The 22,917-nt window shown below is 33.2% G+C and overlaps 1 protein-coding gene across 20 annotated transcripts in view; it reads right to left on the bottom strand.

The window, feature by feature from the left end:
- The window catches only part of Znf148 (zinc finger protein 148), a 146,140-nt gene that overhangs the window by 69,676 nt on the left and 53,547 nt on the right, over positions 1 to 22,917 (bottom strand). For 9 of the 20 annotated variants that reach the window (XM_078044043.1, XM_078044035.1, XM_078044034.1 and 6 more), the window contains one exon: positions 13,009 to 13,357. The exons of 10 other annotated variants lie outside the window; for them this stretch is intronic. In XM_078044043.1, coding sequence (XP_077900169.1) covers positions 13,009 to 13,341 — 333 coding nt within the window. In that variant the 5' untranslated portion in view covers positions 13,342 to 13,357. Of the gene's footprint in view, positions 1 to 8,519; positions 8,550 to 13,008; positions 13,358 to 22,917 lie in introns of those variants that run through there. One more of the 20 variants, XM_021735619.3, reaches the window with a different exon arrangement.

Below are 22,917 nucleotides of genomic sequence, written 5' to 3'. Positions count from 1 at the left end.
CACATAAAACAAAACCACTACAAGTTTATAAAAATAAAAATAAAACAACCTAATAGAAAAGTGGGCAAGAGAACAACTTATCTTACCAATAAATAATATATAAATTCTAAATAAATGTGAGAAAGTAAGTATTCAACTTCATTACTTAAATCAGTGAAATGAAACCTAATATCACACTGCAATTCCACTACACAACCAGCAAAATGGCTAAAATTAAAATTTGGTGTGTGACAATACCAAATAGCAAGAACACGGAGCAATTATTATAAATTGGCAAAACCAACTAGAAAAACTTCTGGCGTTAAGTGCTACAGCTGGACATAAGCAAATTCAAATCTAAGTATATGATTAACAGAAATGAGTACAAACACGCACCACAAAGCACTTCCAAGATTATTCACAGTGCCATTTTGCATTATAGCCAACATCTAGAAACTCTGGGCGGGGGGGGGGGGGGGGGGGCGGGGGCAGGGGAAGTGCTAGGGATCAAAACCTTGAGCAGGCCAGGCGAGCACTCTACAAGAGCCATAATTCCAGCTTCTCTAGAAAAAAATCTAAATGCTTATTATACTAGAACAAATATATACTCATACAACTGATCATACAGAAATGAGACTAAGTTAATACTATATGCAATAAGATGGCTATATCTCATAAACAACGTAAAACAAAGAAACCGGACATGAGAATATATGCTATATGTAATCCTATTTATACTGAATTCAAATTGAGTGAACTAAAGGCCACAATAAAAGCATTAGAGCAGTGGTAATCTCTAGGAATGAAAGGAGAGTTGTACCTAAGAGGAATAGAAGAGGTGGGGCTTCTGGGATGCTAGTGATGTTCTATGTCTTGATCTGGTTAGCGCTTACACAAGATGCTCACTTTTGATTAAAGACACCAAAATGTACATGTTAGAGTTTGAATATGTGGTGTCCCCCAAAAGCTCCTGTGTTAATTCAGAAATGTTCAGAGGTAAAAAGATTGGATTATGAGAGCTGTAACCTAATTCAGTCCACCCTAGATTGAATGGGTTGACTGGATGGTAACTATACACAGAAGGGATGTGGACAGAGTAGGGGTTACTGGGAGCAAGCCCTGGAAAGGAACACCTTTCCTGTAGCCCCTTCTCAACTCCCTCTCTCTCTGCTTCCAGGCTATCATGAAATGAATGGTGCTCTTCTGCCATGCCCTTCTGCCATGACTCTGCCTCACCTTGGGGCCAAGAGCAATAGAGATGGCTGACCATGGACTGAACCTATGAAACTGTGAGTCAAAATAAACTTTTCCTCCTCTAAGTTGTCCTTGTCAAATATTATGGTCATGACAAAAAAAAAAAAAAAAAAACTGACCAACATAGTACACTTAATAACTTGTATACTTTTCTATATGAATGTTATGTTTCAGTAAAAACACATATACTTAGGCAAATAATGCCAAAAATGTGCATGTACACACAAACATAAATGCATAAAACATAAGCAAATTCCTTTTACTATTTTTTCACTCAAACCAACCAACCAATAACAAAAATGTGTATCAACAGGGTGGTGGCTCAATAAATGATGCCATACCATTTAATCAGCCATTAAGATAAATAAGGAAGTTTTATATGCAATAACATAAATCTCTACAAAATGTCATTAAATTAATGCAGATTTCAAATACATACATATATTTATGCTAAATATATGTATTATATATCTAAAACATATTACACAGACATAAATACATACACAATATATTTGTTTATAAATTAAAATTTTCCAGAAGAATATCAATATTAGTAACTTCTTCAGAATTAAGAGTAAGCCGAGGTTAGGAACTTTTTACCTTTTCCATGTTGCTGAGGATCAAACCCTGGTCCCACATATGCTAGGTAGGTGTATATCACTGAGCAATACCCTGACTCTAAGGAACTTCTACTTTTATATTATTTTATTAACTTCCATGTCACTTTAATACTCAGTAGCCCACAAAACTCCTATGGAACCCCTTAAATGAATTATAAAAGAAATGTAATAGTAACAAGATATGGCTATAATTTATAAATGGCTCTGAAAAAGTATACAATATAATGGATGACAAGAAGGAAACAGCCAAAGATAGAGGAACAAACTTCCTACTAATGGCTATTTCAAGCAAATAAAAGGCAAAGAAGTTTATCATCTTCCAGGATGATTTTGAAAAATCATTTGTCATCAATAAATGCAATCCAACTTCTGCAATTAAACCACAGTGCAAATTGTGCAGCAAAAATAATAAATACCTTAAGGAACAGTGAAATAAGTATAATGAATTTTTTTATTTAATAAGAGGAAAGAAATTACCTACTACAAAATATTTACATAAAACAGCATCTGCATGTTAGATTTTTATTGACTTGACCATGAGATATTTGGGATAAATACTATACCATCCTCCTAAACTAATAACAAGATTTAAGAAAAATTTTAAAATAAAACAGAATTTTCATACCAAATATATGAAATATATTTTGAATTTTCTGAGCCATTAAACAAAATTATTCAGACACACAAAATGCATGAAAGCATGCCTCAGATTTTATTCATGCTGCTTTATAGCACAAAAAATTGTGAGTAAATTAAAATGCCACACAAATGTTTTAAGTACATTTTTCCCCTGGAATTATACATATCAGAATATTTTATATTATTATATGAGTAGAATATGATCTTTTACGTATCTCCTAATTTATAAAAATACTTTTGTTCAAGGAGTATAATCCAACAGTTTATTAGAATACAAACGTAGCATGTATCATGATTTATAATTTGCTCCATTTTGTTAATATAAAACGTAAGTCCTTCCTCTTAATATGCTTGCCATCAAACTAGAAAAATAAAGAAGATAAAAACTTATATGACTTCCCAGGACTAGGGGTGTAGCTCAGACGTAGAACATATGTCTAACAAGTGTGAGACCCTAGGTTCAATTCCTGGTACTGCAAAAAAGAAAAATTTTGACTTCCCAAATCTTTCTGAGTAGATCTGACAAGAATAAAAAGAATATCCAAATACTTTTCTTAAAATTTCTGAAATAAATTTAGTTTCTTGGTTGAGAAGCTTTCTACAGTACTATCCGCCTACAATGATGGAAATTTTATTTATCTATGTTGTCAAATACAAGTCATGAGCCCAGATAACTACTAAGCATTTGAAATATAACTAGTGAGCCCAAGTAACTGAAAAACTAATTTTATTTAATCTTCATTTAAATGTCTAACATGTTAGGAAACAAACTTCTAATAAATAAACTACAGACATTAAAAGGCTGACTTGTACTTTGCTATTGAAAACACAGGGTCACTGAGCTGAATCTGGGTGACTGATTTAAAGTAGTGATCAAGATAAATCCTGAAAACTAACAATTACCACAAATGAAGAACTGTTTACTTAAACTGTCACCAGACATTAAGGAGAGTTTTCATGGGCTACAGAATCTAAAAATCTTTAACCATTTAAGAAAACTCAACTTTTTGTTCTGAATAAACAAACAAAAAAATTAATCAGTTCTTTGTAACTTCCAAGTGAATGAATCAATGAAAGAAGAAAGCCATTAACACCTTCAGTATCATTTTGGGGGTAGGGGATATAACCAGGGATTGAATTTAGGGTTCTTAACTACTGAGCCACATTCCTAGCCCTTTGTATTTTTTATTTTGAGACAGGGTCTCACTGAGTTGCTTAGGACCTTGCTAAATTACTGAGGCTGGCATTAATTTGCAATCCTCTTGCCTCAGCCTCCCCAAATTGCTGGGACTACAGGCATATGCTACTGCATTTGGCTTAGTATTTATTTTTAAAAGGTTATTTATAGCACAATCTATATAGCATGTGAAGAAGACATGTTAGCTTTAAATTTGATACACTTTACACTTTTTAATATAACATTTATTTATTTATTTGTTTGTTTGTTTGTTTATTTATTTATGTGGTGCTGAGGAACGAACCCAGTGCCTCATATGTGCTAGGCAAACACCCTACCACTGAGCCACAACCCCAACCCCGAGGTTGATACACTATTGTAGACCTGGATCATATTGTTCTAGGTAAATGTTCTCTTTTCAGCTTAACAAATACATATTCATGCCATAATCAGCATATAGTTCTAAGTCAATGTTCTCTTTTCATGTCAAAATGCCATAATCCCAGCTACTCTGGAGCCAGAGGCACAAAGACAGCAAACTGAAGACCATCCTCAGCAACTTAGGGAGACTCTGTCTCAAAAAGTTTAAAAGGGATGGGGATACAGCTCAGTGGTAGAGCACCCCTGGTTTAATTCCCAGTACTGGGGACAGGGGTATATATTCATGATACTAAGACCCACATGGACACATAAATAAGGAATAAGGTATAAGTACACGCATGAAGACATGAACTGGTATGAAAATACTGCTCTATATGTGTAATATGAATTGTAATACATTCCGCTGTCATGTATTTTAAAAATAAAATTGAAAAAATAAAGGGAATAAGGTATAAAATTTATTCTGTCTGCTATGTTCTATAAAAACAATGTTACATGAACCCTGAATTCTGCCTTTCTGGTATATGGTATGATAAAGTGTTTCAAAGATTAATTTATCATTATCTCTTTTTTTTTTTTTTTTTTTGGTATCAGAGCATCCCCAGCCTCTTTTTATATTTAATTTAAAAACAGGATCTTGTGGAGTTGCTTAGCGCCTTGCTAAGTTGCTGAGATGGCTTTGAACTCAACAACCCTCCTGCCTCAGTCTCCCGGGCCACTGGGATAGCAGGTGTATGCCATCATGTCTGGTTGGTTTTTTGTTTGTTTGTTTGTTTTGTTTTTAAGTTGTAGATGGACACAATACCTTTATTTTTGGGGGGTGCTAAGGATTGAACCCAGGGCTTCACATGTGTTCGGCAAGCACTTTAGCGCTAAGCTACAAACCCCAGCCCCTATGGTTATCTTTTAAAAAATAATAGCATTCGATTGTGGGTAATCATAAAAACAGAATATCAAGCGGATATTGGAGAACTTTTAGAAGGGGGTTGAGAAAAGTTCAAAATATGCTAGCAAGCAGAAAGAGTAGGTTAATATGTGCAATATGCATATGAAAAAAAAGTACCAAAACATAGTGATTATATCTGAGAGACAAGAGAGTAGTAGGCTATTCTGGGAGATAGATATGGACACCTATGTCATACAAAACCCGCATACCAATGTTCACAGAAGCTGTATTCATAACAGCCAAAACTTAGAAACAACTACAATGTTCCCCCAATACAAGAATGGTTAAACTATAGTACAACCATACTGTGGAATACTACTCTATAATAAAAAGGAACAAATTACTGACACAAACAACAATCTGGATGATTCTCAATAATGTATGTTGAGGTTAAAAAAAAAGTCAATCCCAAAAGATCACATATTGTATGATTTCACTGAAAAAACATTTTCAAAATGACAAAGCTCCAGGGATGGAAAAATGGATTTGGGATAGCCAGGGGTTAGGAATGGTAGGGGAAGGGGAAGAGATATGACTACAAATGGACCAATCTTGTCCCTTCCCCTTTCTGCTCCTCCGCATCCCCTTTCCCTCATGAGACAGCCTGAAAGCTCTAGGCTGGGCCAGCACAAGGTATCCAATAAGAGTCAGGATGAAGACGGCTTCAGTGTGAAAAAGGTGCCCAATACAAGATGTCAGAGGCCAACTAGGGTGCGGAGATTCTCCATACAGAAGGGAAGCTCAACATGAGATTTTGGGAATTCAAGCAGCATAAGGAAGGGTCTACATTGTGGGGGAAAAAGAGCTTGGAGCAAGGTATCAGAAGCTGAGTTACATGAAGAAAGTATCACAGAGTTGGTATGGATCAGCACAGTCTATCAAAGCAAGAGTGCCATAAGGATGAGGATCCATGTGGTGCCAAGTCCCAATCAAGCTGTCAAAGCACATGCTGTGGGAGAAGGGCATCCATGCAGGGGATGGGGAGGCAAGCATTGCTATGGAGTAAAAGCTAGGGACAGCTCCACTGGTAAGGACAAAATAATAATAGGAAACACATTAAAGACAACCAAGTCAGGATTCTCACTTCTAATATACTCTCTAGTTGTTGAACTCAATTAGAGATGTTTGCTGTGAACCTAACAATATTTTCAATAATGACAGATGGATATTAAAAATATATATATAAAAGCAAATGTGTGCATAAATAAATGTAGATAATTACATATACAGAATACAAACACATATATATATACAGTATGTACGTATATACATGAATACATATATTTTCATATTCTGCAGCTATGTCCATTGAGAAGCCTGGGAGCAGCTATATCCCAATAACAGGGCACAGAGTGTTGAAAACTAAGATCCTAGCTTCTAAATACTATTCGCCACTAAAGTGAACTAGAATTCCTTGGGGAAATGGCTGACTCCAGGACTGAGGCAAGAAGAGTACAAGATAAGCCTAAATCATCTTGTGCCAGAAAGCAAGAAAGTTTTTGAAGATTGATGGGCATAGGATCTCATTGGCCAAATCTTAAACAAAGCATTAAAATGATTAAAATATTTTTGTGAATAAAATAAAAATCTAAGTTTATGTTAATGCACATAAATAAATGAATACATTCTTAAAATGAGAGAAGAGAAGGGGATATAGCTCAGGAGTACATGTGCTGCCTAGCATGCACAAGGCCCTGGGTTCAAATCAAATACTACAAACAAAGGAAAGAAAGAAAAGAGAAATAGGATTAACTCTGTAGTGACAACTCCTAGTAGACACTACCTTATCAAGTAAGCAAAATCAATCAGAATGAAGGTAACAAAAATCATGTGCCAACTGTCAGAATGCAATGGGGAGAATTTAAGCATCACTTCTACAAATATTCCTGTCAAACTTATAAGGGGAAAAAATCAGATAAATCCAAGTAAAGGACATTCTATAAAATAAATGCAAAAAATAAATTTAAAATCTGAAAAACTGACCTAGATTAATGAGAACTAAAGAGGGATAAGAATTAAATACAACATTAATTACAAAACTGGGTCCTTTTGCAGATTAACTTTAACTGTTGGAAACACCAACAGTCCTCTCTCAGTAATTGACAAACTAAAGCAAAGATACAAGAGTTGGAGAACATAACCACACAACTTGACCTAACTGACATATACAAAAAAATAACTCACCCAACAACAGCCAGACATACATTCTTTTCAAATGAACACAGTATATCAACCAATTAGATCATATGCTAGCCACTGAAACAAAGATCTTAATAAATATATTTAAAAGGACTGAAATTATACAATGTATATTCTGACAACAAAGATTAGATACCAGTGATAAGATGATACCTGGGAATTTCAAAGTACTCAGAATAGTTCTAATTATTCATCAGTCAAGAAGAAATCAAAGAAATTTTAAAAGTATTTTGATATGTAATAAAAATAACACATCAAAAGCAGTGCTTAGAGAAAAATTTAGAGCTTCAAATGCTTACATCAAAATGAAGGAAGGTCTAAAATCAGTCATCTCATCTTCTACTTTTTTAAGAAAAGAAGAGCAAATGAAAACCAAAATAGTAGAAGGAAACAATATAAAGAGTAAAAATTAATGGAAGTTAAATAATAATGAAGATTTTTTAAAGGTCAAAATTCGATTCTTTTAAGAGATTAGGAAAACTGTTAAATATCTACCCAGCTTAATTAAAAAATAAGCAAATTACCAATATCAGGAATAAGAAAACATCACTATAGTTCTTTTACACAACAAAAGAAATTGTGTAGAATCTGTCCATTAAACAATTAAAAAGATAGAAGATAGGCACAAATTCCTTAGAAAGTACAATTTACAAAAAATTATTGAAGAAAAAATTTAAATCTGAATAGACTTGTGCACATTTTAAAAATTAAATTTGTAATTTAAAGCCTTCATAAAAAGAAAACTCAGGTCAGACTAATCTTACTGGTGACATCCATCAAATAACAACAACTATTTTCAAACTCTTTCAGAAAATAAAGGAGGAAATACTTCCTAACCCATTTATAATGAAGTCCACATACCTAAATACAAAGATATTGCAAGAAGATATAACTAGAGATTAATATTCCTCATGAATATACATATAACAATTTTTAAATTAGTAAGCTAAACCCAACAACATATAACCGAGTATACATATAGCCAACATCATGACCAAGTGTGGTTTATCCCAGGAATGCATGATTTAATATTTCAAAATCAGTACAATTCATTACATTAAGAGAATAAGAGAAAAAATTTTTATGATCATCTCAATACATGCAGGAAAAAGCATTTAAATATCCCTTCACGGTTTAAAAAAAAAAAAGCATTTAAATATCCCTTCATGGTCTAAAAAAAAAAAAACACAAATAAAGAGGAAAACTTTTTCAACCTAACAAAAATCACCAATGAAATCCCTTCAGCTAACAAAATTCTCCATAGCAAAATACTGGATTTGGACTCTCTTAAGATCTAGAACAAATCAAAGATGTCTGCTCTTACCACTTCTGCGCATCAATTATTCTGTGGGCCCTAGTCAGTGCAATAAGGAAAGAAAGAGAAAAAGGCATACAAATCAGAAAAGAAGTGAAACATATGGACAACATGATACTAAGCAAACCTAAAGAACATATAACTATAAGAACTAAAATGTTAACAGTCTCAGGTACATGTTCAAAATAAAAAAAAAAATCAACAGCATTTCTATATTCAAATAATGACATTTTTTAAAATGGCATTTTAAAATGTGTCCAATTACCCTACACTGAAAACTATATAACAATGATGACATAAATTAAAGAAAACCTAAATAAATGTAGAGATATAACATGCTCATGGCCTAGAAGCTGGTATTATTTAAATGTTGATTTTCCTCAAATCAACATATAGAATCAATGCAATCCCAATCAAAACTCAGCTGGCTCTTTTTATAGAAATTGAAAGGCTGGTTCTATGCTTTCCACAAAAACTCCAAGGATATAAAATAACCAATCAGTCTCCTTAAAATAGTAACAGGATATATATAAAAGAGTCACAGTGTGTCTTGTAAAAGTAACAAAAATGGAGGTCTTAATACTATCTGACTTTGAAATTTACTACCATAAAACTCAGCAATCAAAACAATGTGATATTGATTTAAAGACAAATCAAACATAATGAAAACTCAAGAGATATAATATTTGTACAAAAATGTACCAAAAGAAGACTCATACAAAATTTTTCATAGCAGCTTTATTCATAATGATTAAAAGTAAGAGACAACAAAAATAACCATAAGGAAAAATGAGTAAACAGTTTCATAATATTAAAATAGGACACTAATCAACAAGAAAAAAGAATAAACTACTGATACTCAACCAACATAAATGAACCATAAAAATACAATGCTGTGCAAAAGGAGCCAGAGTTACATATAATGCCATTTACAGGAAGTTCCCAAGGGACAATAATAATCTATGATGAAATAATCATTAACAATTGTGAAGGGCATTGACTACAAAGAAATACAAACAAAACTTATAAGATGATTGCATATCATGCATCCCATCTACACCTTAATGTATTGGAGATCATGTAAGTTTATGCAGTTATCAAAATTCTGAACTATAAACAGGGTCTCAGCATTTTCCTTTAAGTTTTTTCTCAATTAAAAATATAATATATGATTTGCCATCCCTCCCAAATCAATAGATAAAAGGCCAATAAATTCATTAGAGAACATTAAAAAAATAAAAATTAAAAATAAAATAATATATATCTTTCCACTCAAATAATACCTGCCTATTGTAGCCCAAGAACTAAAAAACATAAAATTTAAAGGCAGACTATAGGAAAGAAAACTTAAAGCATATTGCATACTCACAAGAGTCCTGCAAGCAAAGATAAGTCAAAGCAAGTTAGTATCATAATGACCACCATGCAAAAGAGAAAGCACACAACTATAGAATGCCAAACAAGAATACTACAGACATACACTATGTGTTCAAAATAACAGAATAATATCATAGTGTGAGCAATTAAAGTAACCTGATACACTTAAAGCATAAAATATAGGAGAGGAGATTTGAACTACTGTATAAGTTGGATAAGCAGGAACCTATATGTCAGATACAGTGGTACAATATAATTCCAACTAGTCAGAAGGCTGAGGCAGGAGAATGCAGGCTCAGCAGCAAAAAGGGCTCTATCTTAAGACTTTAAAAAATAAAAATTAAAAAGGCTGGGAATGTAGCTGAGTAAGTAACCCCTGAGTTCAATTCCCAAGTATTGGGGAAAGGAAAGGAAAACAAAACAAAAAGGATCTGATTATAAGGATTCTTTCCATTTATGCCCCCCCCCCAAAAAAAAGGTTCATTTTATCTGTTTGGCACTAAGGAAACACTGAAAAAGTTTTAGTAGGGGAGTGAGAAGTTATACATCTCATATAGGAAGATCACTATAGAACTATCTAAAAGATCAAGGATGGCTCAGGCATTCACCAAGATAGATCACATCATGGATCATAAAACACACCTTAAATTTAAAAGGAGAATAATCATACCATTCATAATTCTGACAATAATGGAATTAAGGTAGGAAAAAAACTGGAAAATACCCCAAAAGACTCGGAGATCAAGCAATATACTTCAAAGTAATAAACGGTTGAAAAGAAGAAAAATCTCATGAGAAGTTAGACATATTTAACTAAATGAAAATAAAAATGCAAATGGGATACAGCTAAAAAAGTAATTCCAAGGAAGTTTATAGGATTGAATACATATATTAGAAAATAAAGATCTAAAATCAATAGTCTAAACTTCCCCCTATAAAAAAAAAATTTAAAACCACAGTAAACCTAAGAAATAATAAGACTCTGAGCAGAAATACATTAATTAAAAAAAAAACAGAAAAACCAAAACATTTTGAAAACATCAATAAAATCTATAAACCTATACTGGAGAGAAGGAAAATGGGGAGTTGTTCAACAAATAGTTTCAGGTTTTGCCAGATAAAGTTCTTTGAAAATGCTCAATGGCTGAGTATTTGCCTACTAGCATGTTTAAGACCCTGGATTTGATTCCTCCATTAATACTTGTAGAGAGCTATGGTACACTATGAATATTAACACTACTGAACTATAAATTTGAGAATGATAAAAATGGTAATTAAAAAGCCAACTCTGTAGCCATGCTGAAAGAAAAATAGAGAAGATATAAATTACAAATATCAGAAATGAAAGAAAGGAAACTCCATAGACACTAAAAGCATAATAAAAGAATGCCAAGAGCAGCTTCATAACCACAAATCTGATAACCTTAATGAAATGGACCAATTCCTTAAAAGACAATCTGGACAATCTGATAAAATTCACACAAGAAATAAAACAATCTATTAAAGAAATTTAACCAATGATTTATAACCTTCTGAAACAGAAAGTACAAAGCAAAGAAGGGTGTGCTGATGAATTCCACCAAACATTTAAAGAAATTATGCCAGTTCTCTACAATCTCTTCCAGAAGACAAAAGCAGAAGGAATACCTGCTAATTCATTCTATGAAACCAACACTACCCTAAAATCAAAACAAGACAATGACATTACTAAGAAACTACAGATGAACACCTCTCATAAGCAGAAACATAAAAATGTTATCAAATCAAACCCAACAGTGTATAAAAAGAATTATACTTGAAATTTATTCAAGACATTCAAGATTGATTCAACATTTGAAAATCAATTTATATAGGTGCTGGGGATGTGGCTCAAGCGGTAGCGCGCTCGCCTGGCATGCGTGCGGCCCGGGTTCGATCCTCAGCACCACATACCAACAAAGATGTTGTGTCCACCGAGAACTAAAAAATAAATATTAAAAAATTCTCTCTCTCTCCTCTCTCACTCTCTCTTTAAAAAAAAAAAAGAAAGAAAATCAATTAATATAATACACGATATCAACAGACTAAAAGTAGAAAAAGTATTACTATAGACTAAGTTAGCAAGCCCACATTTTTTAACATAATTATAAGTAATTATCCATTCATTCAACCTATGGAGTATAAAATAAGAAACCTCTGCTCTTGTAGAGTATATAAGCCTATTACATAGACAGACACTGAACAAATAAACATAAGTCCCTATGGCAGAGCTCAATCTAGGGTCAATAGAAGTGGCAGGGTGATTATGACTGAAGCACTATCTTAAGTTAAAAAACAGGGACATGGTATGGCTGAGGGGAATAGTCCAAGCAGCATATACAAAGATCCTAAAGCAAAGGTACAGTGAATTAGATAAACTGAAAGGAACCCAGTTTTAAAACCACAGAAAGAAAAATGAAAATTACAATATGGTGGTGATTTTACGATCATAGGGCAAGAATCAAAGTAGAGAAGGCAAGAAAGACATGAGTGACTACAAAAGACTACCTTAGGTGCTGAACCATTGTCTATGGTGGGTAAGAGAGAATGAAGGGCTGGTATGATTTTTAAAAGATACATATTAAGCAAGTAGAGAATGAAAAGAAGACACAGAATAGGGGTGTAATCACAAAAAGTTGTTGAAGGCAAGGAACTGGGTATAGCTCAGTAAGTACAGTGCATACTTATTAGAATGCTTGAGGCCCTAGGTTCAAATTAAACTAGAACTACCATACCCACCCACCCACCCACCCTCAAAAAAAAAAAAAAGAGGTGGGAATTTTTAACATTTTTTTTTTAACAATTTAAACCTATTCTTTAAAAATAAAAATAGAATTTAAAATGTCTTTACAAATTAAGCACTAAAAATTCAATACACACATAATCCTAAGAAATGTTATAGAAAAGACAAATTTCTATAATTATGTAATATGAAAACTTAATTTTGCCTTCAAGTATGATTTCTGCCAATATTTTAGTGAATGTATTCAAGAACACTATTTAGCCTTTAAATATTTTCTGATATTTCTTCAAAAACACAATATTAAGACAAAATTAATACTTTTTAACCATAAGTTCAATGTCTTATAAATTAATTACTTACAGGGACATTAAGTGCATACTGAAGTCCTTGAGGAAGTCTTTCATGTGCTTCCATCTGTTCTTCATCATTTTTCACTGTCTCCTCATGAACCATGAGTTCATCGTGTGATATCATATCCTGTTGTCTCATTTCACTTTCTTGTAACACTTCATCGGCAGCAAGGATCTCTTGGTGTGGCATACTTCGATCCTGAAGTACTGACTCCTGCAGTTCTCCAGACACAGTAGACTGGCCAGACACTCCACCCATTACAACCATTGCCCTGGAAGACTGCATTTCGTCTATGCCGCCACATTTAAGAAACAATCCTTCCAGTTTGTCGTCAATGTTCATGCTTAAGTATAACTGCCTAGAAAGACCAAGTTTGGCAACAAAGCATAATAAATTAGTTTTATACGACTAATTAACATTTTTTAAAATTTCAAGTTATAAAAGGTACACATTTGAAGGAAAAGTTTTTATCCACGAAATTCACAATTTTTAAATTACCAAGATAGGTTTCCAAAGTCTAGTTGAGTACATTTTTATATTAAGGCATAAAATTCTAATCTACCTGATTATTGAAAAATGATTCTGCTATAAAGCAAATTGGGAGAAAGCATTTTCAACTTTAAAGGATCCATATCCTTTAATGCATCAAAGTGTCTTAAGTCGAAAGAGATACATTCAAGAAGGCCTTTTTTGACAGAGAACACTCTCAAGCAAATCATTAAAGAAAACTTAAAAATAGTCACCAATCATATAAAAATAGTCATAGTAGTAATCAAAGATATCAATGCTAAAACAATGGTACCATATTCACCACTCTGGTAAAAACTTTCAAATACATTCAATATGGAGATAGTAAAAAAAGAGACAAGTAACCTACAGAGGGAATATAAATTAGATCAATTATTTTCGAAGGCAACTTAGGAGTATATAACCAAAGCTACAAAAATGCATATCCTTTTACACCAGTAATTCTATGACTAGGAATTTATTTACAAACACATACACAGAAAAGCAGTGCAGCAATAATCATCACAATAAAAAACTAGGAATACATTATGTGTTCAATAAACAGGTTAAAATATGTTTCAACATATTTTTTTATAACTGGACTATAGTGATGGTTGCCAGATGCACAACTCAGGAAATTAAAAAAAAAAATCAGTAAATATTTCAAATGAGTGGGTTTTACTGTAGTTTTTTTTTTTTTTTTTAATAATAAAACCAGAATAGTGGGTGCCTATTGAGTGGGGAAGGGACAATGCTGATAGGAGGAAGGAAAGGTAAGTTTCTGGGGATACAGTGATTTTTTTTCTTGAAAGGAAGGCTGATTGCACAGGTAGACTCTGAAATATCAAGATGTACACCTGTGATACCTGCACTTTTCTTTCAGTTATTACAATAAGAAGGTGAAGTTTGTTACAGCTGAACAATAATTCATACAGTTAATAAAAAGTTTTCCTGAAAAATATCTGAAGACTTGGGGAAATAGCTTAAAGTGTTAAAGAGAATATATGCAAATGTATGTGGGTGGGAGTGTAAATGTACACAGGATTATCTAAAATGGTAACAACATTAACATTACCACAGGGGGATGAACATCCCTTTTTTTCTTATTTACATTTATCTCTTTCTACACTAAATTATTACTTTCATGAATGTTTTTAAATGTATTAATTATTAAAAATAAAATGTGTTAAAATGAAATAATAATGTCATTACTAGTATATTTTAAGTCGCAAAGGACTAAATAGATTGTGATAAGAAATTAAGAACTAAATACTATAAAATAATTATATTACCTTATTATAGAAAAGAGAGACAATATTTTAAATCTGCTTTTCTAATTTAGCTATAAATTCATGAATATTAATTAATTAACATTAATTACTATAATGACTAATATAACAATTATTAGAAAACCCAAAGAGATCTCATCTCAAAGAAGACCAAAATCTTTTTAAAAACTACTATTATTAAGATTACAAGAAGTAAATACAACATTCACTACCTAATATGAAGGACCTACAATTAGTAAATGTACTATATTTCAATTTAGCTACCTCTTTCCCAACTAAATCACATGAAGATCACTTCCTTAATCATGGTTTCCAGAGGTCAAATAAATAAGTTAAATTCCAACCACTACTGAAACCAAAATACTCCTTCACTTACTAAGGATAACATCAAGGGAAAAACCTTTACTTTAAAAAAAAAAAAAAAGCCTTATTAACAGCAGAATAAACAAATGCATACTTAATACTTGCTTTTCTTGCCTTCCCTGTTAAGATCAACCATCTGATTTTACTTTTAAAAATCTTTAGGTAATAAACTTAAAATCTTAAAGTCAAAGATTTTAAATATATTACCAAATAATTGCTCTTTTCAAATATCCCAATTCCCTCAGCCATATCCTGTCCCTGCTTTTTAACTATCTTACAACTAAGTGGATGTCTTTTAAGGCTAAACTTGGGTTACTCTAGCCAATTCTTTGGGAATCCTTGCAAATCAATTATAATCTTTTCTAAACTATTTACTTTTTTCTTAAAGAATGTGGAAAGTCCCTGAATTATTTATAAACTTATACATTCAAGGGCCCACCACTCTTATTTACAGTCATACCATTATTTTGGTATGTTGCTACTACAGTCATAACATTATTCTGAAAAACTTATAAGTATTTAGAGAATATGGGAGATGTCAAAGAAGTTACTAAAAGACCAACTGAGCTAGGAGCACACTCTGATTTTTTTGTTTTGTTTTGTTTTGTTTTTTAAAAAACACTCAAGAGCTGGAGATATAGCTCAGTTGGTAGAGTGTGTGCCTTGCATGAAAATCCCCAGCACCAAAAAAAAAAAAAAAATTCAAACTTGAAGCCTAATTTGTTAACTACCCCAAGCTCTATATTTCCTTACGTGCATAGACCTCAATTTCAATAGTTTTGATCATCAACTTTAAAAACTTTAGTGTAACCTAATATTATGCATACTATTTAAAACTATATTCCCATTTTATTATACCTATAAAATATGAATTTTTACTACCTGTGTTCCTAACACAAATCTAAAATAATCAGTATTGAAGAAATAAAAGTACTCTGGGAATAGACAGTATTTTGGGGGGGAAAAGGGGGGGATAAAAGTACATAAGAGTAAGGGAATTGGGACAGAAAGACAGCAAAACAAAAGAAAGTAAATTGAAAAGGAAACAGAAACATTGTCAAGTAGAAGACAAACTTGACCGATTCAACAAATTTTCTGAAAACAGATCATGGGCAAAACAAAAGGAATCTGTCTTTCTTTTTAACCATAATTTGTTAATCCTATGGTCACCCCAAATTAAGCCAGACATCTGGAGTTAAATTGGATAGCCTGGACATTATTTCTGTGATAAATGCTCTGAAATATCAGAAAATACTACAATATTTACACAGGATTCACATCAATGAATACTGCTCAAAGTTTTAAAATGAGCTTAGAAATAACAAAGTAAAAACTGCATATACTCTTGACCAAGCAACTTCACTGGTAGAGATATACATGATCCTCTAGAGTTATTTATATACATGAACCAGGATATTTGATGCAACTCCCTCATTTACAGCAAAAAAACAGAAACAATCAAAGTATCCACTAATAAGAGACTTCTTTACAATAATTATGATTCAACCATACAACAGAATGTATACAACCATAAAAAGAAGAGATTAGCCATATGTGCTGGTTATACAATGTAAAGCAGGTGAAAAAAATCAACATCTATATAGACAGTAAGACCCTTGCTACATAATTTTTTAAAAGAAAAACAGCTCTGATCAATAGTTATTCTGGAGAAATCTTTTTTTCTTCCTGCAAAGAAACAATGGAATTTGGGAACTGAAATAAGTAAGAAAGGAATCTGCAGGGAAAAGACTAATCCTGATATTTTGTTTTATTCTTTTTTCAAACCATGTAAATCTTAATATAAATATATATGTATGTATTCTCATATATATATATTCTTATATTCAAATATACGTACATATTCTTATGTACATGTTTTTTATATAATATATATTTTATATATTTTATGCATGTGAAATATATACATATATATATATATATATAAAACATGTTGTTTTTTTTTAATAAGGATGCTGATCAAACCCAGGGCCTCATACACATCAGACAAACACTCTTAAATTAAAATTGAGCTACACCCCCAGACCTTCCTTTTCTTTTCTAATTTTACAATATGGTAACAGGTGTGGGTAATATAAAAGACTTATTAGTGTTTTTTTAAAATGTGTTTTAAGACAAAATGAAGCAAATTGAGGTATTGCACACCTCAATTTGTCTCTGTAAACAGGACAGGAAATGAAATAAGGACCACATACAAAGAAAGGAAACTTCCAAAAGCCTATGAAGAAAGGAAAGAGTACAAACCTATGATACAAAAAATGATAAAGTAGGAAAAGTACATTTATGTATTGTCCTTGCACCTCCCTTTTAAACCATAATAGTTTCATCACCACCCCTAATAACTCTTAGTCACGCCTCACTGCATGTTCAGAAATCCAAATACAACAAAGGGTCCCATGCTCAAGACTTAACACGCGTTACTTCCCTTCTGTAACTTAGTAATTTTCAGGGAGGCTCAGCAAAGCGTAAAGAAAAAAGAAAAGAAAAACAGATGTAATCAATTCACATTAATATGTGAATAGTTAAATGTCTCTCCCCGTTTACCCCTGAAAAAGCCAACTAATTTTTGACCCAAATGTGCCTATGGAAATTCAAAGGTTAGGAATGTTACACAGGAAAAGAAAAGAAATCCTGCTTCCTTTAAGTCATCTCTGTCACATAAAAGACTATTCTGTAAGCGAAAAACATAATACTAAACAATAAGTTCCCATGAATTTCTGTCTAACTGGGGAAAAAGAAAATAGGTGGAGTAATAATCCACTCTGAGTATTCTGTGAAGACTACTGGATGAACCTTGGGAACTGACGCACAGGATACAAAATGGCAGAGCTGTTAAAAACCAAGACAGAGCCAGGCATGGTGCACACACCTATCATCCCAGCAGTGTGGGAAACTGAGGCAGAAAGATTGAGAGTCCAAAGTCAGTGTCGGCAACTTAGAAAGCCCTAAGCAACTCAGAGAGACCCTGTCTCAAAATATTTTTAAAAGGGGGGGGGGGCTAGGAATGTGACTCAGGGGTTAAGTGCCCCTGGGTTCAAACCCTGATACCAAAACAAAAACAAAACCAAAAAAAAAAAAGAAGAAGAAGAAGAAGAAGAAAAGAAAAAAAACCAAGACAAGATGGACAGTGATGTCCTTGGGCTCATTTAGCTAATGGTGGGACTGTAATCCTATCTCCTGTGTTCAAGTTACCCAGAGGTGACAATGCTGAAAACTAGAATCAAGGAGAGGAGAAAGAAAGGGGCCAAGCTGGAATCAAGTTCTCCTTAATCTTCCTTCAATAGACTCCTTCACTTTGCATCCTTCCCCCACTTCCAAGATTTATTCTCCCCTATAACCAACCATCCCTCTGTCTGAAAAGAGCAAAGTATGGGAACAGAGGTATTTAAGTACTACCAAAGTTTCCTGACCCTTCATTCACTCATTAATATGGACCAACTATATCTGTTTCCTTTCTTTACACTTTGCTAAGCCTCCCTGAAAATACTAAACTAGAGAAGTAGCATGTGTTAAGTTTTGAGCATGGGACCTTTCTTGTATTTGAATTTCTGAATGTGCAGTGAAGCATGAGAATTTTGGCTGAAATAGCCTAAGAGTTATGAGGGGGGAAGGTAATAATTATTATGATTTTAAAGGGAGGCACAAAGACAATACAAAAATGTACTTTTCCTACTTTATCATTTTTTGTAGCATAGGTTTGTACTGTTTCCGTTTTCCATAGGCTTTTGGAAGCTTCCTTTTATATATGTGTGTACATGTTTGGGGGGGGGGCCTGTCTGTACCCCTGCCCCCATCCACCTACCATTCTTTCCTGACAAATATTTTGTTCAGCTTTCTAAAAAATAATCCTAACTATCGCAGCTTTCACCTAGTTATTTAAGTCTAGTAGCAAAGATTAACTTAAAGAGAAATAAATTTATGACCCATTACTTTCTCCTATTTTCTAAGAGTGTTTACTCTTCTTGTTGTCATCTTCTACTTTAATGTTTCTTATCATCTAAGTGCAAGCAATCAGAAACTAAACTTTACAGTCTTACACGCTGACACAGAACAAATAATCTTTGAGTCAGTGCTTTTAACAATGAAGTAAAATATGCAAGTTTTTAATACACTGAGGTGGTGGGACCAAAGCCTGTCTTACAGAACTATAGTGGCTCAAAAAATGCGACATTTCTTCCATGAAGTGTTTGGTTCTACCCTGTTTTCTTATGCCAACCAAAATATTTCATTGAATCTAAAACTTTGTGGGATCCCACCTACAGTAAGTCTGCTCTGTGATCATGGATCTTAACAAATATTGAAAAAGAGAATCTCAAGTAGGTGTGGTAGCAATGTCTGTAACAATCCCAGTGACACAGGAGGCACAGGCAGGAAAATGGCAGGTTTGAGACCAGACTGGGCAATTTAGGCCCTAAGAAACTTAGAGAGACCCTGTCTCAAAACAGAAAATAAAAAGAGGTGAGTATGTAGTTCAGTGGTAAAGCACCCTGGGTTCAATCACCAGTATAAAAAAGAAAGAAAGAAAAGGGGTGGTAGAGAGAAGGGAGGAAGGGAGGAGGAAGGAAGAAATGCATGGATAGAAGAAATCAAAATATGCATCCCAGCTGGGATTAAGAGGAGCTGAAAATTGGCCAAATTATGTTCTGGGCGTATGTGAATGTATAACAATGAATTTCACTTTTTTGTATAACTGTAATGCACCAATTAAAATAAAATGTTAATAAATAAGTAAATAAAAAGACCAAAAGAGTAGAGGACAGAGATCAAGGAGACAGAGGAGGAGAGGGAAAGGAAAGTATTGAGGATTGAGAATGAGGATATATACCTTTATGAATATGTCACTATGAACCCCACTATATGGACACCAATAATGCATTAATAAAAATATTAAAATAGGGCTGGGGTTCTAGCATAGTGGTAGAAGACTTGTCTAGCATATGTGAGGCACTGGGTTCAATCCTCAGCACCACATAAAGATAAATAAACAAAATAAAGGTACTGTGTCCATCTACAACCAAAAAAAATTTTTTTTAAATTTTAAAATATTAAAATAAAAAATGCAAGTTTTAATACAAACACTGCAAAAATTACTTCCAAAATCCAGGCAACTGTATGGGCTTCTTTCAAAAGACAAACTTAACAGAAGTACATAAGAACTTAAAATACTTAATGAGGTTTTTAATTAGGGATTTAAGTAATTAATGAGGAAACTACCCTTCCAAATTTATTAATATGTGTGTATTTGTAATCTAAGTTTCAAAGATATGGGAACCTGGACAGGAAAGACAACTAACATAATGAGAACACACTAGATGTAAGATACTGTGCTGGACACGTTTATACATATTACCTTACTTAATATTTATAATAATCTTCAAGACAGTAACAATGCAAAGACAAACTGAGGATTACTGAAAACTACATAGCTCAGAAGTAAATTGGAATTTCAAACCAAGTTTACTTGCTTCAATGCACTTTTTACCATATCATACCACTTCCTGACTTTCAAAGGCCCTGGAAACCTTAAAGTCCTTGAACTCATCCTCATCTCACCACCTACTTCTGAGGCCTCTGGATCGCCAATGCTTGGCTTGGTAAAGCAATCTCCTTAGCTGAGCAACCCATCTCATAGCTAACACAAGAGAACTTTCTGATGCAGAATCCTTATTTCTTCTTAAAGTGTACTGGACTCTGCATATTCTCTACTTTCCAACTTCATCCACTATTCACACCTTAGAGGATTTCCCTTTAGCCAGTCCTTTTTCTTTTTTCCACAAGTTGACATACACCCTCTTAAATTAACTTCTTTCCTCAATTCTTTCTTCAATTACCAGAAAAATCTTTCTCTTAATTTTCCATTTCCAATTAGAAATTTTTTTAAATCCTAAATATGGCGAATAAACCAAAGACCAAAGAAAGGATGGCTGTTTGTTTTTAAATGAAAACAGATTTGAAGGCCTGTGCAACAACCCTCTAAAATCCTTATGCCCCTTCAGATCATACACAGACTATCTACATGCCACTTACCACCTTTAATTAATCTGCATTCAAGCATGAAAGAAAGAAATATTTTTCATTTAATATCCCGCATTTCTGCTTTATTTATTGAGTTTGGCATTAATATTTTCCATCAACTGTAACTAAATAATGTGAAACTTTAATTATATACTACGAGTCAAAACAGTATAATGGTCAAGGTTAGGAAACTAAAAATCACTGCATTTTCTAAGAGTAATTTTCAAATAAAATATTCTCCCAACTTCAACAACACCCCACCCTTATACCAGAACTGATTACACCTAAAAAGAAACTTCACTTTAGGCAGGAGAGGCACTTAAAGGAATTTGTTCTGAAAACAAATAACAGAGAACAAATTACTTCTAAATCCTACAAATTACTTCTGATCCAAATAATTTTCAGCAAACCTCTTTTGTATAGAGGATGCCAGTTACATTAATTTCTAACATCCAGTTAACATGCCAGTAACATCAATTTCTAACCTTTGCATGACTCAGGAAGAAATTATATTTTTAAAATGACAGCATTAAAAATACAAATATCAAGGGCTGGGAATGTGGCTCAAGCGGTAGTACGCTTGCCTGGCATTCGATGCGGCCCGGGTTCGATCCTCAGCACCACATACAAAGATGTTGTATCCGCCGAAAAACTAGAAAATAAATATTAAAATTCTCTCTCTCTCTCTCTCTCTCTCTCTCTCAAAAAAAAAAATGAATATATATATCAAGACTGAGGATGTAGCATGTGCAAGGCCCTGGGTTCAATCCCAGCACACACAAATACCCCAATTAAAAAAGAAATATAAAATATAAATATCAGCTTTAAGATAATTTGGTATGATGAATAAATCAGTGGTCAATATAAGAAACTTAAATATTTTGTCATTCCTAAGAAGTTTTCTATTTTTCCTCATCCTTCAGAATATAATTATAAACTGGGCATAGTGGCACATGCCTATAATTCCACTGACTCAGGAGGCTGAGGCAGAAGGATCCTAACTAAGTTCAAGGCCAGTCTGGGCAACTTTGTGAGACCCTGTCTCCAAATTAAAAAAAAAAAAAATCTGGGGATACAGTTTAGTGGTAGAACATTCCTAGGTTCAATTATCAGTTACCCCCCAACACACACACACACACACACATATATGTGTGCGTACATATATATATAATAATTTAGCAAAAACTATGTATATATGTATATGTACATAAACACAAAATAATGACTTAGCAAAAACTGCTTATCTCATTTAAGAACAATATTTATTGTGTAGGTACATTCTATATTCAGAGAACTCCTCAGATATACCTTTATGTAACTATCATTTTGTATCTTACAAAGCCTATATTGTAAACTATATTAATTTTTTTCTAAGAAATGTCTTTTTTTAAACCTTTTTTTAAACATTTATTTATATATATTTGTTTGTTTATATATGGTACGCCTCACACATGCTAGGCAAGTGCTATACCACTGAGCCACAACCCCAGCTTCGACTATATTGATTTTTTAATGTTTTTGGTACTAGGGATTGAACTCAGGGGCACTCAACCACTCAGCCACATCCCACCCCTATTTTGTATTTTATTTAGAGACAGAGTCTCACTGAGTTGCTTAGCACCTTGCCAGTGCTAAGGCTGGCTTTGAACTCGTGATCCTCCTGCCCCAGCCTCCTGAGCTGCTAGGATTACAGGCATGCACCACCATGCCCAGCACTGTTGATTTT

This window comes from Ictidomys tridecemlineatus, chromosome 3, assembly GCF_052094955.1.
Source record: "Ictidomys tridecemlineatus isolate mIctTri1 chromosome 3, mIctTri1.hap1, whole genome shotgun sequence".
Taxonomy (NCBI): Eukaryota; Metazoa; Chordata; class Mammalia; order Rodentia; family Sciuridae; genus Ictidomys; species Ictidomys tridecemlineatus.
The sequence above is the reverse complement of the archived record's forward strand: the minus strand, read 5'-3'. Positions and strand labels throughout refer to the sequence as shown.